At 42.6% G+C, this 12,104-nt stretch overlaps 1 protein-coding gene across 16 annotated transcripts in view; it reads right to left on the bottom strand.

Moving 5' to 3' along the window:
* The window catches only part of ARVCF (ARVCF delta catenin family member), a 247,023-nt gene that overhangs the window by 42,803 nt on the left and 192,116 nt on the right, over positions 1-12,104 (bottom strand). For 14 of the 16 annotated variants that reach the window (XM_088064814.1, XM_088064812.1, XM_088064813.1 and 11 more), the window contains 3 exons: positions 8,118-8,235; positions 6,696-6,867; positions 4,390-4,407 (listed from right to left, as the gene is read on the bottom strand). In XM_088064814.1, the coding sequence (XP_087920940.1) occupies positions 4,390-4,407; positions 6,696-6,867; positions 8,118-8,235 (308 nt within the window). The remainder of the gene's footprint in view (positions 1-4,389; positions 4,408-6,695; positions 6,868-8,117; positions 8,236-12,104) is intronic. The other 2 variants (XM_088064815.1, XM_088064817.1) reach the window with 1 other exon arrangement.

Raw genomic sequence — 12,104 nt, 5'->3', positions numbered from 1 at the left:
CTGACAGGTAAGTTACTGTCATGTGCATCTACAAGATGGGAGAAGATACAGACCCAGAATATCAATCACCGACTGCTACCCATAATTGTATGTATCTGACTCGCAGTCCAGCTGCACAGCTCTGGTTTTAGCATGAGCAAACTTAGGGACCAACACCCACACTGCTTTCAGGTTGATCTGCAAACATGCTTAGCACTAGCATTTCAGAGACTCTTAGGAGTGCCTTAAACCTTGGAAAATTGTGCCATTTCCCATCCTGGCAAAGCTGTGCCCCTCCCTCAGAAGCCCAGTGTTTACTTGTTTACACAGAGGAATTCTGACCTGAAGCTTAGCTGAAGCAAAAACTCAGCAGCAGAGCAAAAAAACGTAACAGCTTTGCTTTGCAGCCTCTGTTCTCAATGCAACAACCAGGCAGGAAGACCTAGATTTAATATATTGTACAGACAGCATCCAACAACTTAACTTTGAATTGCCCTTCAATCAACAAAGTGTCATTTTTGCTCTTTATTAGAGGTTAATGGAAATAATCCCGTACTTTTGCTAAGAAACAGTGCCAAACTATTACATCAGCTTTAATTTATACAACCTTTACATAAAACAGAACAAAATCTGCACTTTAGTTTGAGAATTCAAGGTTATGTAAACACACGGGGAGGGAAGAGTTAGTTTCCATGCCCCCAAGGAAACACACTGCCTTGGGTAAGCCCACATGGAAGCTGTGGGATAAGCAGGAACTATGCCATCAGAGGAATATTGGCAGCAGAGAGTGAGATTGGGAAGGCAGTGCAAGAATCTGCATGGCTTCTGAGGACAGCAGTGTACAGCTTAGCTTTCCCAAATTATTCTGAGGGGGGAAAAATCAAGTTATTTAGTCCCTCTGCCTCCAGAGCAGGGAAGGCAGGTGTGATGGGATGAATTCAGACAATGCAATTTAAACTGCCAGAATTGGCTTCTGCACAGGGACTACCAGGCTCTTAATGGAGGTTTTACAGAAAGGGCTGGAAGCTCCACCAGTCAGGCTGCTTAAAAGCAAACAGGAAACTGGTCCTTGAAAATGTAATGAGGAGATTAGTCTGAGTCTCCACTGCCAACAGGTCACGAGATGAGAAAGGCCAGTCCTTGCCTTGTTACAGCAGGGGGGTTTGGTACATGCACAGTGAATTCAATGGGTCACTCTACCTTTCCTCTTGACAAAAGGACAAAAATAATGAGTAGTGTACAGAGAAGAATTAGAGCTTTTAAATACTGTTATGAATATTTAGGAATAACACTAAGAGGGAAACCCCCCCTCGAGGTAATATTCCATCCTCTCACTTTCTTTCAGAGGAGATGGAATCACACTTTTATTTTGAAATGCCAACCCAGAGTATCAGCCAACTTCAACTATTGTGCAAAACAAAACACGCACCTGGAAATTCTGCCCATCTGAAGTAATTTCCTTAACTAAAGTATGTAAATGCCCATCTAAGCTGCCAAAAGGTCACACAGCCAGGTACCACAGCACTCCTTGAAAGGTATCTTTTCTAAACGAAGGGACAGGAATCAGTGACACTTTGCAGCCTTTCAACAGTTTTTTGGTCTGTGAAAGGAGCAACACATTGCTTGGGGAATCAAATACCAGAAAGAAAAAGTGCTGTACATCACCAAAGGACTTTGCATTTCCCATTTCCTAATGGCAGCTGAACCCACTTACTTGCTGCAAACCATTGTTGACCCTTAGGGCACTGACAGGAAAAAGCAGGGCAGAAGGAATTAAAAGGAAAAAAGCATTCAAGTAAGGAACTCAGTGTAGGAAAAATTACAGACTTAAAGCAAACCACTAAATGTGACTCCATCTTATGTACAAGTAGGACAAACTTTTTTCACATGACCCCAAATTTCACGTCTTTGCCATTAGGTAGTTTAAACCTCAGAACACGTTCTCAGAGAGCCAGACCTTACTTGACACAACTACTCATTTTGAAAGTTCTCTCTGTAATTTAAAGGTTGGTTTGGCACTTCCATCAGCTCTGCGGAACAGAGATGGCACAGCAAGAGTTCCCTTCTTCCCAGTGGCAGTGTTTAGTAAACACTGTCTGCACAACCTGTTAAGGAGGAATTGTCCAGGAGTGCAGCGTTGGCTGCTACTTTTGAGCTGGGAATGCCAAAGCAGCTGCCTATTTACTGACCCATCTTTCATAAAGACAGCACCCTCCACCTGTGCTCTGGGCTCCTCAGTTGCTGTCTATTTCTGGGCCAGACAGCAAACACTGGTTTGGAGGAGCCTCTGCTGGTTTGTGTCTCAGCCCTCTGAGTAACTCCCACCTCACAGGCCAAAGCCCGTCTGTTCAAAGCATGAGCTGCCAGCTGCTTGCCAATGGCAGCAGTACAGAACACACAACTCTGACCAAGGGGATTTCAACTCTACAAATTACTTAATTAATCAAATGGATTTGGTATGGAAATATCCCAAGCACCTACATTTCCAGGGCTTTTCTACAGAGACAAGGTGAGCAAGCTGCAGGAACACTCCAAAACAAATCCACCCTGAAAGCGAAGGTTTCAGTCTGAGGCCCAGCAGTTATTTTTCCCATTTGATTTTCACAAATACTGGAGTTTCTAAAAAGGTGACCAAATTTAGCAATTCAAAAGTCTACTGATTAAAACCCTCTCAGCCATCCCCATGCACCCCTGATAATTTGAGATAATCAGTGTCACTGCCAGATTCTGTAGCTCTGAACACCCTGCTCTGTCTCTTGAGCCGGTGCATTTGTTCACAACACGGATGTGAACACACACAACCCAGGTGGCTGGGATTTGTATGGAGCACACCACTGCTGCTTCTTGGGCCTTCACAATCGAATTGTGCACCACAGGGGTCTAAAACCACAGCACAAACGGCACCTGCAGTAGGAGAGAAGTTTAAGATCTGTTTTTGTTCATTTCTATTTCCACTCATGTCCAGGTTCTTCAGGTTTTTCAGCCTGAGGTGTGTTAGAGAAAAGCCAACGCTGTTGGACGAGAAGCATAGTTCCAAACTTTGCCAAGAGACAGTTTTGAACATGCCCGCTGACAGGCCTGTTTTATGAGACCTGGCTGTAGCATTGGCACAGCACTTTGGTTTGGGAAAATTGCCTGACAGGAGACTTGCTTGTGCAAGATGCAATTTACAGTCTCTGAAACAGAGGGATTAAAATTCTTCCCCTCTCTCCCCTTGCTACTTTTCATTATGTAAGAGACAACCAAAACATGACCTTCAGCATTTTCCATCTGTCAGAAACTCCATACAGACTCTGAAGTGTGACCCAGCGTTATTAACCACTGATGTTGTTGTTGATCTTCCTCAAATGTTGTTTTGCTTTACTGGATAATCAAACCATGGTGCAGCCAGATCATTTCTGCGAAAGGATTAATTCCCAAATGCTCGCTTTCTGGTTGAAATTAAAGTTTAAGGCAAAGTATTTCTTCATTACAATCCCACCTTATCCTCCCTGGTGCTCATTAATACAGCCCCTGAGCTGGCCACAAAGGAGCGATAGAAACCAAGGGCTGAGCTCTGTCCTGCCAATATGTCCATCCTCCACAGCCTTACCACTCACAGTCCAAAATCAGTGTCCTGCAGAACACCACCCAGCACCATTTCTTGGATGGAGCAATCAGGTTTTGGTTGGTTGGATTTTCCCATCCCCAGCATTTCTCCTTTGGCCCAACCCTCCTGAACCCGTGATCTGAAGCAAATGTCACAACCTGAAAATGCCCCTGCCTTCACCCCCAAATCGGTCTCAGTAAAGCAGTCTCCCAGGCACCCACAGCCTATCAACTTCCCAGCCAAGGGAAGCTTTTTCTGTCTTCCAGGTGCAATTTTACTTACTATACTGGGAGGAGAAGCTGAAGCCAGCCAACTGAAGCCCCTGAGAAAGGTACTGAGGTAGCTTCACTCAGCTCCTGTGCGTGACAATAACAGAGCTGCAGCAGCCCAGGCATATGCCCACAAAGAAAAAGTACCAAGCACCCCTGAGAACACACACCCAAGTGCTGCAGCTCACAGCTCCTTCCATTCCCCAGCCCAGCCAGCAGAGCCTTCCATCTGACAGCACTAGTGACACAACCCACACTTGGGTGTTCCTGCTCTCCCGGGCTTAGCAGGCCAGCTGCTCAGCAATTCCCCTACTGCGCTTACTCCAAAAATGAATAAATCCTTGTGTTTTCCATTTGTGGCATGGAAAGACCAAACTGCAAGAGCTCCCTCAGAGGATTTTTCCATGTCTGCTGAAATGAACAGGAGGATGCGCTGGGGGAGCAGAGGAGAAGGTGGATGAACAAGACCTTGATTTCAGCTCTTAGCCTTGCACGTGAAAGCCGAGCAAAGCATGTTATGGTGATGATGAAAAGAAAATATTGCAGACTCACCTTGATTGAACCACTCCTCTAATTACCAGAAAAGCAGCAAAAGAAAAACAAAAATTTACAGGATGAAGAAAATACAAAGGAACAGTCACAAAGAGGTAGAATTTCACAGAACAGGTTCAAAACCTGAGTATTACAAGACTACAGAAGCTTCATCAATTAAAAAAGCAAACCAAGGTATTTAACTTTCTCCCTTCTATTCCTGCTAAAAACTCCCAATCTTTCTATGCACAGTTTTGGTTTGTTTGGTTTTTTTTTTTAAGCTTTTCTTTCTCTTTATTAAATGAAAAGGTGCTCACAGAATTGAGGGGACAGAAGGATGACTAGCCCTTTGCAGAAGTGTTTGAAATGCTGTGATCAATGACCATGAAATAAAACAAAAGAAACATGGAAACACTGTGAGATTAAGTGAACATGAAAAGGAGAGAATAGGTCAATTTTGAAGTTCTAGACTGAGAAAATTAAGATAGGTTCAGACCAGTATCCACGTAAATTTAACAGCGAGACAAGAGAGCTTCTCTTTATGATTTTAAAAGCACATTTATGAATGGATTTTAACTTTTCTTTTTAAGCACAACAGTTGTCTGAGACCCTCTATTCTTCCGATCTACATCCTATGAGCTGTGAGCTCAGCATTATCACCAGTTGATTTCCCTCAGGGGAACAGCATGCTTTCAAAAAAGCACTGCAAAAAGGTGGAAAAAAACCATTAAAAAATATTGTCATTTCCTGCTGAGCACACAGAGCCAAACCCAAGCTGTCACTGAATGCCTGCACCGCTTGCTGCAATCCACAGGCTCATCCCCAGTGTCTGATGATTCTGAGACCAATTTATCCCAAAAGACATGAGCTGGTGCTTCAGCTGATGAACAGAAGTACCCGGGTGCACAGCCCCAGGAGAGGGATCTCTACGTGGGCTCTGGCAGACAGCTGGCGTGGGACACAGCTGGGAGTGCTCCTGGTCACTGCCATCGAGTGGATGAGGACAGGTCCCCCTCAGCACAACACCCTCCCCTCCTCCCACGGGGCACTCAGAGCTTTTATGGCTATAAGTGGCTTCCACTGATGTGTTGCTCTCAAGCAAAGCAACAACATGGACTGTACGTGGAGGGGAACAGGCTCAAGTCAGCACTCATGCAAGGTCTCCAAAGGGTATCACACTGCAGGTTTAGTCACTCCCTGTGAGAACAGGCAGGCAGAATTATTTCCTTAGTTCCCCCCAGCTCGCTCCCCTCTTTCACAAGATTCCCATCAATTTTTTATTTTAAAACAGTTTAAATGTAGTTGATGACAGACTAGTCTGCAAAAGCAAGTTCACACTGTGATGACTTCCCTAACACATATGGAAACACATAATATTTTAATAACTTGTGCAGGTCATATCAAAGAGTAATGAGCACCACACAGTCCATCAAGTTCAAACAACTCCGTATCAGTTCTTTAGGGGCAAAACCCTTCCTTGTACCTGGCTATAAATAATAAGCCAGGATGTGCGTATACATGAATGAGGAGAATGAAGCCTAGACAGAAAATGGAATTTATTATCTCTGAATTCATCTGGAACAGTCATTTCTCTAAAAAAGGAAAGAAAACAGAATTCAGTCTAAAATAGTAATTTCTCTAAAACAACAAAGAAAAGAGATTATAATTTGAGTGTCTCTTTGTAAAGGAAACATGGAAGGGGGGCTACTGAGACTATTAATCCTCTTTTGTAATGAAACTCATTTGCAACACTCATGCCCCAGAGGAGAGAACAGGTCTAAAAGTGACTGACAATTAAAAGCTACAAAATCGTGTTTGCAATTTAAATTACTGAAATAGTGACTGAACTGGGAGGTTGTAAATTCTGGCTGAGTGGAAGGGAAGGCTTTTAGTTTGTTTTCAAGTATGAGAGTCTTGAGGCATGGAAGATGTACAGGCAGGAGTGCCATGCAAGGGGATGGATGGATGGATCCATGCTGGCCTGGCTTCCCAAGAAGGGGACACATGCTACACAGCCAGGCAAGGGGACTGAGCAGAGGTGACAGATGCAAGAACACAGCAATGCAGAGGAGAGGCAGAGCACATCCATCTTTTTCCAACAGCAGTGTCATCCGTCAGCATGCAGCACTCCTGTTTAAAGCCAAACAAACTTACAGCAATAGTGGAAAAAAGAATCCCAAACATCCAATAGTGGTGCAACATGGGAGATAAACACATGCCAGGACACTCCAAAAGCTGCATCATCCTAAACAAGCACGATGAATGTGCTTGCACAGCAACATTACCCCCAAATCCATTTACAGGTCTGAGCTTTCTGCAGCACATACCTTTAGCTTTTTTTCCACCAAAACAACCAGCATCATCTTTCTTCTTCTTCTGGGAGCCTCCTGTGCCTGTAGTCTGACCAGCATCTAGTTCTTGGTACTTATCGGCTCCAGGGACCTCTTTGTGGACATGATAGGAAAGGTTCCGCATGATGCACACACAGTTCTCCACAGACTGTCACAGAGAAATTGATGTTATACGAAGTATTGCACCCCTTACCTGCAAACCATTGTATTGTACAGAGGAGGGCTCGGGGAAATTGAAAAAAGAAGGCCACCTGTTCCAGGAAATCCATGCAGCTCTCAAGGAAGATTTAGTCAAGACCCTTAAATTAAAGTTCATTCTTCTTCTAAACCCCATTTTATTTTTCCAAAAGTGAAACGCTTTATAAATAGTATCCATTCAAAATGAAAACTCGCTAATCAAAAATACCACTTGATCTTACATAAAGAATACAATTCACCAAAAGATCAAACACACAGCAGAAAATGATCATATAAGGATCTTATTTTAATCCAAGTCTCTCTCTCTCGTTCTTCCAACATTTACAATCTCCAAGGGGCCCATTTTATTAAATTTTCTCTGGGTCAAAACCTAGGCCTTGTGAGGACTTCAATGCGAACACATGTTGTCCTGTAGTAATAGCTAATCCACAGCACATCGGGTTCTGACAAGAGCAATGCTCTGTAGGTTGCAATGGAAACCACCAGGTGGTTACAAAATCCACTTCCAAAATTACCTGATTAAGTAACAGGGCTTTGTAACTCCCCTGTTCAGGCCATCACATGGTGAGATTCAGAATAAAATAACGATGCTTTACAAGCCTTCTGGTGTTATAAAGAAATAGTATGCTCTTTTTTTAAACAGGTTAAATTTATGATATTCCTTATGCATATAAATAAACTTTCAAGTGCCACGAGATGATAAAAACAGATTAATAAAATCTGCATCAAAAAAAAAAAAGCTACAGTGAAAGTGCTGCAGGTCTGAAGACATTTCTTAGTGTCTAAGCACTTCAGTCTTCAGAGATGGTGCTGAATAAAGTCTTTAAAATGGGAACTGACTCCTTTGCTGCTTTGTGCAAATGGGACTCAATTCTGATTTGGAGACTGCACTTATAAATGCCAATTAAGTAATGCAGAACAATAGCAATAATGTCACTGATAATAAAGACCTACTCTCCCCACCTCTCTCAGCAACCAGCCTTTGCTCCCCTCACCAGCCATAGAGAGAAACACAGCAGCATCCTGCTGATACCCCATCAGCAGTACCACAGATACCAGAGATGAGATGAAGACAATTACTCTATTTTCTGAGGCAAGCATGATCTTCTTCTGATACCAGAAAACAGAAGTTGGATCCCAGTGCAACACTTCAGCATAAATTAATGCAAACATCCACTATGTTTCAATACTCAAATTCACCTTATTGTCCGTGTCCTTCTTGCCAACCGCAGACTGCAAAGCATGAAGGAGGGCATCCACCAGGCCATCACACTCTCTCAGTCTTCTGCGTGCTTCTGCTCCATCTGAACTGACATTCCTGACAGGAGAGAGTTGAAAGAAAATTCAGCCCTGTAGCCTTCACTACAAAGCTGAAGGTACATTGATTTATACTACAATTATTAAGAACTCATCACCTTGGATGAAAAATTAGGAGGCCAAATAGACTGACAAACCTCCTACATCTCAGTAAAGCATGGGCAATGCACATCTGCAACTCTCTGAGCCTGATCAAAAAGGGGAACACAAGGAGATGCCTACAAACACGTTCTCTACTTTGTGGGTGAGTCCAGAGACTACCTTAAACCAGCCTGGAGTCTGCAGAGCAAACAGTATGCAAACCAAAAATTTAATTTCAAAACCAGCAGTTCCAAACTGAAAGATACTTTCACCACCTTAGGAAAAACATGCAAAGTCACAAGATTGCTCAGCAGTATCATGGCCACAGAAACTGAAAACGCTGTGTGCAGCAGATTCAGCACAAAGTCTTGATCAGTCACCTCTGGAAAGGGAACAACAGTTTACATGGCTTTGAATTTCTAAACACTGCACAAGAGAATTGCACAGGTAGAAGAAACCAGACAGAGTGGAAGGCTACTTGGAGTCACTGTAAGTTACACTTGTCAGTGACTGCAGAAACTGTCAGAGGGGACCTTTGAACTTGGTCTCTTCCCAAGCAGGCACAAACTGATATCCCAGCCTTGCAGAAGCATCAGTCTGTCATTACCCAATGAATATATAAAATTCAAGTCAATTTTCGAAATGCTGCCTCCCCCCAATTTTTATTTAGGGGAAAATGAAGTAACAGAATTATTCTTAATAGTGCTCACTGACCAAACCTGTATGGAAGCTCTTCCCAAAGCTGAAAGGCACTTTTTTCAACCATAACACACACAACCTTTCGACTTCCAGGTCTTTGAATCCCACAAAGCCATGTAAGGTTACCTCTCAAAAGCTCAGGACAACATCATTACCTTCTGTTATCAGGATCATCCAGTCAGTTTTTGCTTTTAACTAGACGGACTGCCAATCTCCAAGTAATTAACAAATCAATCATGGTCCCTTCTCATGTCCTGGTCATTCTGGGCAAGCTACTGTGTTAATTGCGTAGCTAGGAAAACCCACATTTTCTCAAAGACCTCTCAAAATCTGAAGGCACTTAATTGTGAGCTGTAACAGCACATTAGCTTTCAATTAAGAACACAAATTAAATGCACAGATAAACAAAGTCTCTCCTCAAATCCTAACACAGCTTCACCTCTGGCAATGAATGCTAGGAGGCAGGTAAAGTGGATATTAAAATGATTCTACAGGATAGATGGAAGAGAATTCTACATGCTGTTTTCCCATCTCCAGTTGTACTAATCCTTTTGTATCAAAAACACAAATGTGAATTTTAATGCTACGTCTTTATGAAACTGAAATTAGAATTCACATTCTCTGAAATACCTTTCAGGAGTTATAACAATAAATGATAGCAGCTCCACCTTCAAGCACATCTATTAATGTGGAACACAACTTATTAAGCTTCAGGGTGACAGAAATGCACTATAAATGGTCTTATCTGGAGCTGTGTATCACATTTTTTATTCCCTCATTAAGTCTCAGAGTGTTAGAATTCAGAAGCAACACTTGCAGACTAAAGGCAGAACAGCTCAACCTTCACACCTTCCTTGCCCTATGGCCCACTCAGAACAGATTTTTCTCTGGCTCATTTGTGCTACCACACTTGCACCAAATTAGTTTTAACTTTGGTTATGAACAGCGTCACAGTATTGTGTATCCTGCTTTCTTCTTGATCTGTACTGGGGCTAATACCAAGGTAGACACTGATAAGGTTATGACTGAAAAAACATAATATTGTATGTGTGACCTGCTGATTTCACCGTCTCTTGAACTACAGAAAAAATTACCGAAAATTAATGCCCCGAGAAAATATTCCCACATATATCATACATAAATAAGCATGAAAACTCTGCAAGATCAAGTTAATAGCTAATTAATGCTATGACTAAGTTATCCAGACATCAAACTTTGCAGTTTTAATATTTTAACTAGCACATCACAAAATGTATCTTTATGAGCATCTCATGCAGAAACATCTGCTCTATAAATACCCAGCTCTCAGGATTTTGTTAGTCCTCCCTCCCTGGGTAATGAGCTTCCTGCAGCCCTTGGGATTTACCTGCCATGGAAGAACAAACCCCATTTCCTTGTCTGTAACTGTACCCCAGACCTACGGGAGAGCTCAGCTCCCACTCCTGTCCCAGCAGTCCAGGCAGATCTCAGGCAGACAAAGCCCAGGGAGATCAGCACCTGCATCATGAGTCTGCTCTTCCTGCTGCTCCAACACTGCAGAAGGCAGTGAACATCTCCAAAACCCCATGGAAATATTTGCATTTCAGATCCATCAGTCATCTCTAAGCTCTAAACTAAGGTGGACCCTATGAAAACGATGACAGCATGCTTCGACTAAATTCTCATCTGGCAATCCCGGGAGAAGTGCTGCAAAGTTTGGCTTCCATGATCCAGAGCTGCCTTCACAAGTCCCTGCAACCCAAGAAAATGCCAGGTTGTATTTCTGCTGTGATGTTAAGACTATACCATCAACCTCCTTGAAAAGCATCACTTGGTAGTCATTGATCAAATTCACCTTGGGTCTTCAGGAAGGGCTGGGGGATGAAAACAAAAGGGACGACATGGACAGGTGGGCTACTGCTGGCACTGGTCATAAAAAAGGACAGAAACTGCCATGGAATAGTCAACCTGACAGTACACTCCAGTGGCAGGAGTCAGGAAAAATCTCTTCCCATTTCACGTCTGACCTGGACTGTTCTGCATCTTTTATCTGTTAAACGTGATGGAATGAAATGTAACCAAACCATTGTCCAAAGGAAGTTTTCAAAGCAAGGTTTCTGAACACCCTTCTTCTTCTATGAGTGATGGAAATCAACAAACATGACTGATTCCAGCAGTTAATAGAGGCTTTGGAGTCCCCTTACACAGGGCAACACTCCACAGAAGGAATGCACAAGCCTCATCCTGGCCAGAAACTCATGCAATGGAGACAGGTAACATATGGCATCCAGACTTGGAGAAAGTAGAAAGCTTTGCTTTTCATTTAACTTTTCTACACATTAGACAAGTATTGCTTTACACTAGAAGTAATTTTTCAGTAGATGGAGTGTTTCATACAAGATACCAAACAGAAAGGCAGCTGAGACCCCAGCTGAGGTGCTGCTAACTCTGTTACTTAGGAAACAGGCTGCCATGCAAGAACTGGCATGGCCACAAGATTCTGCAATTCAACAAATGATCTCACTGACTTTCTTGCTGGGGCAAATTAAAATCAAGAACCTCTGCAGATATAAGTCAAAACTACTTATTGAAGTTTGAACAATTCTGCAAGGCTTTTGAGACTCTGCTGATGAGCAAATATCCTGTTACAAAGGAAAATAAAGAAAAAAATGACTGCCCATTCAGAAGGGTGGGAATGGTGAGGGGGAACTACCCAAACTGTTTTTACGCAAACCAGCAACAAATGAGACCTGCCATTCATCCCCAGTATTCTGTACAATCTGTTTGTCTTGCCTTGTCTCTTCACCCCCAGGAAGGTCTCAGGTCTCTGCTGCTTTCCCTGACTTTCCTGCTTTTCAATACTTTTCCAAAAGTCTGTTAAATGACAAATATATTTTAAAAACAGAACTGTCTTTCTTATGTCACAATGCAAAAGGTAATAGAAAACTTCAGTGTGCTTCTTGTAAATATACACAGTCTGAACAAAAACAAAACACAGAATTACGTAACTCCAGGTATATAGGAAAGAAACCAACTGCATGACTGATTTATTTAACACAGTAAAGCACAAATCTTATTCCAGAGATTTTGTATCTCCAGCCTTTATCTAGA

The sequence above is a fragment of the Pseudopodoces humilis genome, chromosome 20 (genome assembly GCF_049639895.1).
Source record: "Pseudopodoces humilis isolate 2021_Gansu_Grassland_sample_001 chromosome 20, ASM4963989v1, whole genome shotgun sequence".
Classification (NCBI taxonomy): Eukaryota; Metazoa; Chordata; class Aves; order Passeriformes; family Paridae; genus Pseudopodoces; species Pseudopodoces humilis.
The sequence above is the reverse complement of the archived record's forward strand: the minus strand, read 5'-3'. Positions and strand labels throughout refer to the sequence as shown.